This window comes from Lepisosteus platostomus, chromosome 2 (assembly GCF_059453375.1).
Source record: "Lepisosteus platostomus isolate fLepPlt1 chromosome 2, fLepPlt1.hap1, whole genome shotgun sequence".
Classification (NCBI taxonomy): domain Eukaryota; kingdom Metazoa; phylum Chordata; class Actinopteri; order Semionotiformes; family Lepisosteidae; genus Lepisosteus; species Lepisosteus platostomus.
The window spans coordinates 61,479,766-61,492,676 of record NC_142612.1 but is presented as its reverse complement, the minus strand read 5'-3'; the positions used below and the strand labels follow the sequence as shown (position 1 = coordinate 61,492,676).

The following is a 12,911-nucleotide window of genomic DNA, read 5'->3' as shown; positions in this document are numbered from 1 at the left end:
TTAACTTTTTCATCCAAAGTCACTGGAGCATCACATTCCCCAGAAGGTGCTGCCTACATCTGAACGATCCACTTCTTCCACACCATAGGCCTTCTGAATGGCTGCTGCCACCTGTCTCCATTCACTGGTAATGCACCAGACCTGACTGAGGAAATGCTATGAGCCTTAGTTTAAAAAGAAAATCTGGTGCAAAACGAAAATCAAAACCTACATCAAAATGCAGTTCCTGCATTTAGGTCGTTGTTGATAAGCATACTCCAAATCCCTTGTATGCGCCAAAACACCTCCATGTTGTCACACGGTTGATCTTAAAAATCAGTACTCTCAGTGCTTCTTCCCCCGAGTCACAACTAGTCTTTCTCCAGTTCGATGAGAGAAGGTGCATGTAATGACTTATCTCACCCATTGCAGTGCTCGTAGAAACTTTCAATAATCTTGGAAAAGAATACACTGCAATATTATATATTCAGAAATGTAATGTTGGGTCATCTATGCATGACTGTTAAATACTTTACAATAACTTTAAGGGTAGGAGAATATAAATGACTTGTAAATAAATAAATTGCATTTTGAATCCTTCATTTCTGAACCCCACACAGCTATGGTAATATGCCTAAAATATCCACTAGTATTTTATAAGTCCAAGCAGATATAAAATAGCCACACAAATTAGAGTTGAGATGAATAAAAGATCACCTTTTCATGTTCATTTTTTAGAGAGAATGCTTTCAAAGGTGACCAACGATAAACGTCCTTGAATTGTCTTCTACACTGTAACAGTGTTGTCCCAAGCGTTTGCTATCTGTGCCTTCTTGTAAGCGTAAGTGAAGAAGTCCACTGGGTTGACTTTGTGCATTAGGGGATTCTGAATACTTGGGTTAGGTTACCTTGTAGTCTTCTTTGTTCAAGACTAAAATGGTTCTGTTCCTTTATCCTGTCAGAGAAGGACATTTCTTTATGACTAGCAATGTACCTGCATGCTCTTCGCTACATTAATTCCTAATCTGCAATATTATGGTGACTAATATTCAACAACATTCATACAGTAGGTGCACTGTACATCTTTAACATCTCCTAATTTAACTTCTATGTTTTTATCCATGTATCCTACCATTTGTTTGTATTGTTCCCATACAATGCTTAGAGGATACATCACCAAGGTCATCACATAGGGCTTTTTCATAAGTAGCTTCTTCAAGTTCAGTGCTTTAGTCTTATGCTTAGTTTTCTCTACCTCAGTGTAGCACACTGCACTTGTCTATATTAGATATTATTTGCCAAATGTCCTATCTAGAATTCTAACCTTTTTGATGTTCTTTTGCAACTAAAATGTTTGCTTATCCTCTTTTTTGGTCTCATCTCTGAATTCGACCATTTGAGTATTCTAACTATATCAGAATCTAGCCACTGGTATGCATTAGAAATAGCAGTGGTGCTAATAAAAACCCTAATACGCAGACATTTCCTAACTAGTCATTTATGAAGAACTTTAATAAAGTCTTCTGAAAATTTAAATATACTACATTGTATGTTTTATATTTCCATCACTACAACTGCTTGTTCAAAGAACAAGTTAGGCATTTCCAAAATAAATGCTATTTATTAGCACCCCATTTCCTTACAGATAATTCTCTAGTTTCATTCTAACTGTTTCTCAAGTACCTGTATTATCCATCTTCTATGATAATACTGCTTTTCACAAAATTTCATTTTTGTGATTTCTTCCTTCTTTCATGCTTTCATTTGATAAACTTTGAAATGAATCTCTTCTGTATTTCAAGCATCTCTTGCATGACTACTTGTATGCATTTAATAATAGCACAAACACTAAGATGACCCTCTGTTCCCTAAGGAGCCATTTCAGCATGTAATATATTGCTGTAAAAATGCACAAGAGAATTTCGAGAGCTTTATCCCCAAGTCAAACTTTGAAAACTATCATTTCAATATCTTATTCAGCATACATGGGAGTTTAAAAAATTAATACCAAACTCAATAGGAAAATAGGATAACTGGAAAATAGGAAAATCATTAAGTTAGCCCCTGCTTTAAAGAACTTAAATCTCTGTAGTAGGAGAGAGGATGGATGTACCTTGCATGAAAAAGGCAAAAGGTCTGTTTTTTTGGTAAGTCAACAGCGAAATGTAAACTGTCCTGCAGGGAGTTAGGACACTAGTAGAAGGGAAGATATAGCTATATAGTGGAGTGGAGTTTAGTTTTTTTCCCCTTCTGTACTTTGTTTTACAACAAATGTGTGACTGGGCAGGAATACCTAGTCACCACAATCTCTACTTGTAGTGATCAGTGGCAATCTGACATCACATTACAGTACTGCACTGATCCAAGTCCTGGAACCTCACCTGCTGCCCATGATCATCCCAACATGACATGACATGGGCATCACATGTCCTCATGCTGTCATGAAAGAACAGCTTTCTTGTAAGAAAGCAGTATTGGCAATTATGCCGTGGATGCCCTACTCGCCAGTCTTGAGCTCCACTGAACATCTGCGAGATAAGCTGGGACAATGTGTGGGAGCTAGGACTCAGACATCGGTGAACATGCTTGTCCAGGCACTACAAGAGGAATGGGACACAATCCCACCAGGCAGCATTTGCTAACCTGTGCACTGTCAGAAGTGTTATTTTCCTGTGACTTTCCTGGGAATACCACTGCGAATTTGTTGCAATTGTAAGTGGTAAAATTTCTTTCTATGTACAGTATGCACCTGTACTTCTTTCTACTAACGTTCCTTTAATGAAAATTAAATACTACGAAGCAGATTAATTGTTACCCACATTTAGAATAAAGCCAACTTTTAAACTATGAAGAAGCAATACAAAGAAAGAATTTGAAAACTCTGCCAAATGTAGATAGTGAAGAGGAAGGCGTCATACGACTCATTTCATATTGAGTGTATGCATCACATTCCAGTAATTATTATGGGTGAGAGCCAATACAGAGCCCATGGAGTGTCACAAGAAACGTGTCATACAGTTCAACACTTCTTGCTTTGTGCGTTGTTCTCTATTGTGTGTGCTCTTTCTTTTGGTGCATAGAATACTGTGGTTGTTCTCTATTGTGTGTGCTCTTTCTTTTGGCGTATGGAATATTGTGATTTAAACTTTATCATGGACCCTAGAGGTGTCTTTTTACGAATTTTCCACTATACGAAAGGGCTTCTGGGAATTAATTCTGTTCATAAAAAGAGGTATGGGTGTGGTTCCAAAATGGCTTCTCAATGGCTTACATACATATTCTGGTCCCCTTTGTTGAACATTTAGTGATTAAACAGTTATACAAGGAGATTTTGGCATTAAGTTTCTATCTTGTTTGACCAGAACATACCAAAATGGTCACAGAAAAGAGAGCTCCACGCCTAAGAGCACTGAACTGTGGTTCTGTTCTTAGTGTTGTGATATGAATGTGAAGTACAATTAGTAAACCCCAAAGATTCATCTGGGATAGCAGCAGTGCCAGATAAACACTGCTGCACCACTCAGTAAAGAAGGGAATTCAAAAAACACCAAAATCTACACTCACCTGGATCTTTTCGACCTGGCTTTTCAAACCGTCTGTCTCCCCTTTAAAAAAAACAGTGCACATGAATTAAGGGGTTATACAATGTTCACATGAAAGCAAAGTCACACCAATAGATTTTATAAGACATTTTCATCTTATAAAGAGCAATAATTCCTTGGAGAAAAAGAAAACAAAACAGTAAACAAAAGCTTCAAAATAGCACTATTTTTCCTGAAACCATGTACAAACTCTTCATAAGGGTTTAAGTAAATACTTTCATCCTAATCTTGATCTCAAAATTAATTAAAAACATTTGAGGTGCAATTTTCAGAGAATGACAACGTCCCCCTAAGGTTGTAGTAGTTCAGGTGGGTAGCTGCGTCAGCATGCGTAGGCTGCAAAGGAACAAGTAATAGGTTTATTCCATGCTGAAAAAAAGATGAAAGAGAACACAACGTTTCGGCCGTGGAGCCTTCTTCAGGTGTGTTCGTCTGTCCGTCTGACACACCTGAAGAAGGCTCCACGGCCGAAACGTTGTGTTCTCTTTCTTCTTTTTTTCAGCATGGAATAAACCTATTACTTGTACCCCTAAGGTTGTAAAGTCAATTCTCCAACTTTAAGGACTGAATTAACTGAGGACTTTGCTGAATTAACATTATGTAGTACAGGAGTAGTGCAAATTGGGGTCTGTAAAAATACTCAACAGTCCAACATGCAAACAGGTTTCAAATGGTTTTTACAATAGTTGCACTTCCATGCAGATGTGTACAGGCACATGGTTCAAACAAAAAAATATATTTTTCAAAGGAAACTTAGTCGTTTTTATATCCTCAACAGAAGACTATGTCAAACCTAAAGCAATACCTCCACACTCTCCAAAACCCCAAGCTGATATAGGTTATTACCTTTCCTCCCAGCTCTGGGACCTGTGCATCTCTCGCCCGCCACGACCAAAACCTCCTTCCACATCATCAAAACTTCTTTGGTAAAACCCTCCCTCCCCTCGTCCTCGACCTGCAAGCAAAACCACAACCATGTCTGTAAATTAAAGGCACTATGAAAATCAAGAACCACATCAATGTATACATATATTTAGATATAAATATTTCAAGCGACAGAGCTACATAATGGAAACTAAGAATATTTCCTTTGAAGCATTGCAAAGTAAAGCAAACAAAGGCAAAAAAAACAAGTTAAAAAAAGTCTCATTCTGAACAGACATGTTGGACATTTTCCATGCTATTTCATAGGTCTGCCCAAATTTTGGGATTACTGCGAACACTGACTTGATTCACCATCACCTACACTTGCAGGTTTTATTCCATTCATTCCCTGACAGAAGTGGAAGTCTTAAGTATTTCGTGGGAAGGAGTGGCAATGAAACCTGCAGCTGTAGCTGTAGTTGGATCTTTGCTCACATGGCTGCCTGCTCAAGGTGAAATTAGGCATAACTCACCTCGACCCCTTGAGGAACTTCGACCTCTTGGTGCCCCTGCCACTGTTCCTCCACCTCGGCCTGTTAATCGCAGGACAGCTGCACTGTTTACAGACATGGAGAAATTTCTCTGTGGACAGACAAACATTTGTTTATAGCTCTCGCTTTCCATAAGTACCTCTTCAGTAGAATTTCACATCAGGGACTCAGGGAGGTTCTGTGCTGAACAAGAAATAACTTCTGTCCTTAAGAAAATGTAAAACGCCGGAATCCTCACCACTATATATATATACCATCTGTATATTATATCATCAACTATGTACAAATGTAACATTATAGTGTTGTGACAGCTGTGCAGCAATGACAGTTCAGGTATTCTGATAAGGACTTTTCCTTCACTATGTCACACAGTATGTAAGAACCTCCTTGCCTGTTTTGATTGCTTCACTACACCTGTGACTGTTTTCAGGTTGCTAAGCCACATGCAATTTGCGCTTTGTCCACTTTGAAACATCCCTTGTTACACAGGGTCATAAGGAGTGTTTTCGCATAAAAATAGGATTGTGACCTGTGACCAAATTATATATCTGGAGTACATTAGAGATCCACTTTGCACATGGCACCTGGAGAATTTTTAAACCACATGGCAGATGCCTACTAGTTCCATCCTCTACAATGAAGCTGTTCTTGAAAATTAGTTTCTAAATTTTCATGTCTTACTTTAACTGCTACACTTAAAAAACAAATTAAGGCAGTTATTGTCTTCGATTTAAGTTCAGCAATTTTCTTGCAACTTCTGACCTCATAGCATGACTCACTAATTGCCAAGTGTAGAAAGGGTGTAAAAAGCATATGAATCCTTGAAAGAGTGTCTTCACTTTTCTTGATCTTTTACAATTAAATAAGTCCGTTACCAGCTTGTAATGAAAAGGAATTCAATCAGCATTCTTTATAAACGAGCTTAGCTTTCAAAGGCCAAAGTGCAGCCCTGTCTGTATTCCTTTTCTGTATCGAACAAGGAGACACAAGAATAGTGTCAATTCAATCTGATCAGCCTTTTCTGCAGAGCTACAGTTGTAAGCCATGCCATTCAACTGATTTCAACTGAGGGAAATTAACTACAGATAGTACAAACAGAAAAGCAATTACCTGTTCTTCTTCTGTAAAAGGTACAAGTGCCAGTGGTGGCAGGGGCTCCTCTTGTAAAATAGGAAGAAATTCCTTATCTTGTAGGTCTACAGGAACCTGTCAATGGGAAAGTTCACAGAATGTTCATATAAAGCTACATTTTTTGACAGAACCTACACGTTAAACAGATTTTTAATAAAAATACAGCATTTTTACTGCTTGAAGAGTAAGAACGCATTTATTTAATTTTGAAAAAAAAATGATATCCTTTAAGAGCAGTAAAAATGCTGTTATGCGTTTTCAAAACTTGTAGTTTTTTTAATATTTCTCCTTTAAATCACAATTTAATTGCTACTGATATCAGAGAAGGACCAAACTGCGGTCATTTACCGTTTGTCTAGAGTCCATAAAATACCCACAAAAATGTTTGAGTTGCTTAAAGGATAAATGTGATTCTCATAATCAACACTACAAGCTCATTGGCATCACCAAGGCATAGGAACTGAGGATAACAAAGCCAACAAGCCTGCAACAGCACTAAAAGGACTCAGACACAAACCAACATTATCCAGACTACAGACCACAACAATTGTGCTGTATGAAAACCTTTGCTATTTATCAAAATACTACAGGTAGCAGCAAGAGAAGACCGGGGACACTTTGAAAGAGGGTTAATTGTTTGATTGTATTTGGCTTCAGAAGTTCCACTGACTGTGACAGCTCAACTTTCTGATATTTTATGAGCAACGGTGTCTATGTTGATGTCAGCTTGGAACTGTGAGGGAAACAAATCATTGACTGAAGGCAACCGTAAGCGCATCCTCCATGATCGAGAAAGCCGTGCATTAATTTAAAGTACAAGGCAAAGCAGGCAAGCAACTGCATGCATATTTCGAACTGCATCGCAAGCAACCAGGTTCATGAAAAACAGACCCCGGAGATGTCCAAAGAGCAAGAGAGCATGGTTAGATGACAGGGCACCAACCTCTCATCAAATGGCTGCACACTTTTTCAAAGACAGTAGTACAAAGAGCACAGACATTGAACAATACAGTAGTGAAGAAAAGTGAGGTGTTATTGTGGCTCTGTAACGTTGTGGGACACATTTTCCTAGCAGGACTTACATGCACTCTTTCCCTTACCACTGAAGGTCAATATTTTTAATGAGTGATCCATCATGTTGCAGCATTCCTTTCCTGCTGGGAGGGATGTCATTCCAGGATGACAATGCCCCAACCACAGAGCATGTGGTCACCCAATGGTTTAATGAGCATGACACTAACATTATCCATAAGTCATAGCCTTCTCAGTCACCACATGTGAACCCATCAAGAATTCATGGGCTATTCTGGAATGATGCCCAAGACAGTGTTTTCTTCCTCTATTAATCAGGCATCACTTCATTGGCTATCTCATGGAGGAATAGTGCAGCATCCTTCCTGCAGAATTCGAGACGCTGGCAGATACTTTGTCACATCACATGCAGGCAGGAATGGCTGTAAGTTTCCATTTCATTTTGTCCACTTCCTATACTCCTCTTTTTTAATTATAGCTGCAAAATCTCAGTATGCAACTTAAAGAACTACTGTGAATGACTGACAAGACTTCCGTGAAACAAACTTACCTTATTATCCTTTACATAAAGTGCTAACATTTCTTCTCTTCCATAGCGGTAATCCGCTAGTTTATACTTTGGCAATGCTGGTGAGAGAGGAGGGGAGGTGACGCTGCCTCCACTGGACAAAGCACGGAGCCTGCAGGAAAGAAGAGCACGTGAGCATGAAACAGGCATTCAGTCTACAGCACACTGATCAACAGCTTGGCTCTTTTTTTTACTCAAGGAGTAGGTGACACTTGGCAGAGCTGCTAAATGGCAGAGCCTAAGCCAGAACTTTTAACACACCATTTCTACTGTTGCCTATAGTGCACGTGAAAAGAGCAACCCACAGCTCCAGGTGCCAAGATAATCAGGATCCACCTATCAGCTTGACTTTCCTCATCAGGTGATGACATCAGTTCTGATCATCCGTAATGTGAGAACTGGTGCAGAGACACCTGACTGAAGGCTGGGTAGAAGCCAATTTGACTTTTTGGAAAAAACATAACACTACCTGCAAGCGCTTTAGTTATAAAAAGATAAAGAGTTAAGCAAGGAATTATATAAAACTGCTGAACAGTGAAAATGACTAACAGCAAAGTAAATGTGTAAAAATGTATGCCCACTCCCATTATATTCTTCTAAAAATCCCATCGTCTTCCAACAGTGGAACCAGGTCCTGTTTAAGACTAAACCAGCTTTTATGTAGACCACATCAGCTAATGTGGCACAAAACATTGCCAATCACTGTATATAGCAAACCCATCGAAGGGAAGCCCAGTTTTAGTGGTCTAGAACTCCACTTCAAGGGGCTGAGACCAACCCGACTGCATGTTGTGACTGCAGTGATCAAGTCCTTGGACCTCCCTTGCTGTCCTTCCCACACCCTTGTTCTCAGATCATAAGTCTCCAACAGGACAGTGCATGTCGTCATGCTGCTCATGTAAAAATGACTTTCTTCCCAGGAGCAAATGTGAAAGGATGCCCTTCACGTTAGACCTGACTCCCATTAAACATTTCTGCAATGAGCTAGGATGATGTTTCTAGCATCTAGGTATCGGAGACTTGGGAAAAGGCACATGCTCGCCCAGACTGTAAGAGAGTAATGGGACAGAACCCAGTTGACAGCATCTGCCACCTGGTGCAAAGCTTGCATCACAGAGCTACAGTTCATACTGCTTTGAATGTTAGTCACACAAATTACTGCCCTGCTAATGACAAATTACTCGGCTAAATACAATTAGATACATCATGTCTGTTAATGTCTGTAAAAAATTGGTGTCAGTTCACCAATTACAAAAGATTTTGTGATTTTACTGATGACTTTCATAATCTGTCACAGTGAAACACAATAGGTTTGTTTTAATGCTCAGTGTATTCATAGCAAACTGCTACCATCACTGGCGCACAATTGGCCTTAGTGACAGAGAACTCGACTAAAAAGTAGTTTTGAATGCAATCAAAATCAGAGTTGACTAGGCTTTTTGACCGTAAAGTTTTAAGCTTTATCTTAATCCATAAATTCATTAGAACTCTGGACACACAGAAAAATTAAAGGTGCTATTAGAAAAACTAACATTAAAATCCTGTCAATATTTGCAGAGCACTCTCTAAAGCACTGATTCTCAAAGTATTAGGTGCAGAAGGGTTAACAAGGAGACACTGTCACAGAACCTTAGAAATAACAGACCATAAGAGGTAGGATGCATGAGGGACTGGAATGTTTAAATAAGAAAAAAAAGTAGCGAATGCCCTGTTAGGGTGCTTCCTCATGTTACTTAACAGCCGGAGGAGTTGCCTTACACCGGGTCTATGAGGATTGACAAGCAACGGATTTGCTGTAGACATTCATATTCTTGAAATACACACATCCTGCAATGTAGTCTTAATGGAAGATATCCCATGAAAAGACCATGTTGGCCAAGGTAATCCTCAAAGCCAAGGTTCATGGAAGGTAATTCATGAAAAGGCCAGTTGATGACCAAGTTTAATTAGAAAATTCTAGAATGTGAGGCTCCATATTGCTCCCGCTTTGAGCACATTGAGGAGCACATGTACCAAAAGCAAGCTGGTGTGGAACCCTGCAGTGCTGTCAATACCTTCAGGTCTACCCCTACATCCTTCATAAACCACAAGGCTCCTTTTCACCAAAGTGGTCAGAAAGCACTCTATCCTAATGACTCTAGATGCCCTCAGAGAACGTACACACCTTAGGGGTACACTCCCCGTGCAGAGGGCTGTGTAACTTTTTAGCCTGGAGCACCAACTGTCTGAGGACCTGCTGGTCTGTACTTGTCAATGAGAGGGGAGAGGCAACAGGTTTAGCAACCTGGTCTCCAAGCCTCCCAACAGCAGTGTTCTATAATCTGTTATTTTCTTTTGGCCCAGACAAATATTTAGAATTCCACACTACTACTATGACAGCACATCTAGTGGTGCACATTGTTTTTACACCAGTTAGGGTTTTCAGGGACTTCAGGTTACGTTTTATTGGAGACACCTTTGACTCAAGAGTGACAAGATCGCAAGATTGGCTTTGAAGGATCCCATAGGTAAAATAAATTACTGCATAAAACAAATTTAAAGATTTGATTAATTGAAGGCAAACAGGCACCTTATTTTCCTTTGAAGCTTGGTCAGCTCACTTTGTGTCTTCAACTGTGCAAATACCTATATAGGTATAGATATTTATGTGTTGTACTGTACTGTTTGTTGTGTTTCAATATTTGAATAATTGCTAAATTGAAATTAGGCTGGAAGAGTTCATTCCACATTCTAATTTTCAAAATGTGCTAGTACAAACACTTAAGAAAATTAGTTCAGCACAGCTAGAAAATGAAATACAACAAGCCTAACTAGGCTCTCAAAGGAGGAGGGCTCTGGGGATCTGGTCCTTTGTACTAAAAAGGTTGGGAAAGACAATCTAGAATCTTTTGTGGGTAGTGCCGTGATTACCTCTACACAAATTAAAATGAATAATGTATCACTAAAATACACTGTGATGCCCCATGTATGCTAAAACCTCTAATGACAAAATCACCCCGTGTACAGTGGCTTGGGAACAGACTGGGAAAGATCAGCACTTGGGGATAAGAAAGGTCTCTGATGTTCCCATTCCTGATTCTTCCTACGTGTTAAACAAAGTATCAAAATGTGACTGCAAAACCTACACTCAGCTGTATGGAGAGCATGTGTTTGACTTGCACCTACATGAAAGTTCCCAAAGAACAGGCGGCTAATTAAATTATTCATACAAAATTAAACACTGCAGTGTAAAAGTAACACCACCCTGACTGAACATGCTTGCGTTTTAGTTCACTCCGAAACACTGGACCTTAAGGAGACCTACCTCATCCACAAACCTTTGAAATACGCCATGATATTCCACTGTGTTGTCTGCAAATGGTGTGTGATATCATTAAGCTAAATATTCTGAACATGTCTCATTTAATTTGAGGAAATATTCAGCATTCAGGAACAGATTAAATCACATCAAAATCCACTTACCATTCTGGTCCAAAGTTAAGTGTCTGGGTTTCTGCCATTATATTATTTCTTGGAATTCTAATGGGAGGAAAAAGAAACAGTCACCATTTTTGAACAGTGAAATCAACATAACACAATCAAGTTACAACTGCAACTTCAGATAAAGTTATAACCAAATGAATCCCTCTCATTTTAAATATCCAGTCAAATAAGAAAAAATGAAAGGACCCGAGACTGACTGTGGTAATTAACTTTCAATCCAATAATACAATAAGACACTTTGTCCAAGGAATGCACAACATATTTTTTATAGGTCACTTCAGATCTTATTTAACAATACCGCAACTTTCCTTCTGTACTTTTTTACAAGGTAAGGTTTCCCTAATAGCTGCAGCTCTTGCACATTTATAAATAGACATGTTAATACTAGTAAACACAACCACTTCAGAAATTACTAGACTGTAGTATATGAATTAATATTTACCACGGTAAATACTACTGCTGCAAAGTAAGACTGCAAACAACTTGGCTTTGTTTGATCTAAATGGTTAGATTGATATTCAGAAATCAATATAACATTGCAAAATTAATCTGATAAACAGCAATTACACTGAGTTATATCCGTACTACAAAGTATTTAGGTATGAGAACTGTTTACAACTTGGCAACAGCTGAGGATGTGCAGGTTCCCGATTCCAAATACACATCTTATTCTAAGCAAGATCAAATACAAGAAAACAAAAGCTTTCTTAAGGCTCACATTCACAAAGCATAGAATAAACAGAATAAATGCAATTCAAAATACATTAAACCTTGACTAACAATACCCATTTTTACCCTCTTTTCCTATTCTTCCTCAATATTTTGAAATTCCTTAATCTGCTGGACTATAGAATGGTGAAGAGAAACACTTTCTCTGTAGACTCATGAGATTTGTTAAGTCTTCACAAACACTCAGATATTTCTACAGATGCACTACAGAAAGTATTTGGTACAGTGTGGAAGGGCAATAGCTCAGCTCATGACGTAAAAAAAAAAAACTACAGAAGGTGGTGAAGACAGCTGAGGCCATCACTGACATAGAACTCCCTTTTATGTAAAGGAACAAGTAATAGGTTTATTCCATGCTGAAAAAAAGAAGAAAGAGAACACAACGTTTCAGCCGTGGAGCCTGAAGAAGTTGTGTTCTCTTTCTTCTTTTTTTCAGCTTGGAATAAACCTATTACTTGTTCCTTTGCAGCCTACGCATGCTGACGCAGCTACCCACCTGAACTACTCCCTTTTATGTATACCATCTTCACTACACGCTGCCTCAGAATCGCAAGTAATATAATCAAGGCCCAAAACTACCCTAGGACTGTACTTTTTTCTCTTCTTCCTTCTGGCAGTATAAAAGCCCGGACACCTAGGTTCAAAGAAACCTCAGAGCCAGAAGACTCCTAAACTCCACCTCTTACATCCCAACCCCCACTTACACTCCTGTTTTTGCACTGAACTCAAGATATTGCCACTTCTTGAATTCTGCACACCACTGATATCTAAATGCTGGTTAAAACTATACTGTAGCTGCTACCATGTTCCTGTCTCCAGGAATTGTGGTGTCATTTGTATGTCATTTTCTGTCATTGTTATATTACATCATTTGTCATGTGAGGTCAACACACAAGTAAGCATTTCATCGTATTCGGGTACGTATGACAAACATGAATGCCCTGTCAAAATAAATCCACACTATCTACACGA

General features: G+C 38.9%; 1 protein-coding gene across 8 annotated transcripts in view; it reads right to left on the bottom strand.

The window, feature by feature from the left end:
- gigyf2 (GRB10 interacting GYF protein 2) overlaps positions 1 to 12,911 on the bottom strand; it is a 61,555-nt gene that overhangs the window by 40,708 nt on the left and 7,936 nt on the right. For all 8 annotated transcript variants that reach the window (XM_088611358.1, XM_088611409.1, XM_088611379.1 and 5 more), the window contains exons 2-7: positions 11,190 to 11,246; positions 7,710 to 7,839; positions 6,107 to 6,202; positions 4,979 to 5,087; positions 4,428 to 4,536; positions 3,544 to 3,584 (exon numbers count right to left, since the gene is read on the bottom strand). In XM_088611358.1, coding sequence (XP_088467484.1) covers positions 3,544 to 3,584; positions 4,428 to 4,536; positions 4,979 to 5,087; positions 6,107 to 6,202; positions 7,710 to 7,839; positions 11,190 to 11,227 — 523 coding nt within the window. In that variant the 5' untranslated portion in view covers positions 11,228 to 11,246. The remainder of the gene's footprint in view (positions 1 to 3,543; positions 3,585 to 4,427; positions 4,537 to 4,978; positions 5,088 to 6,106; positions 6,203 to 7,709; positions 7,840 to 11,189; positions 11,247 to 12,911) is intronic.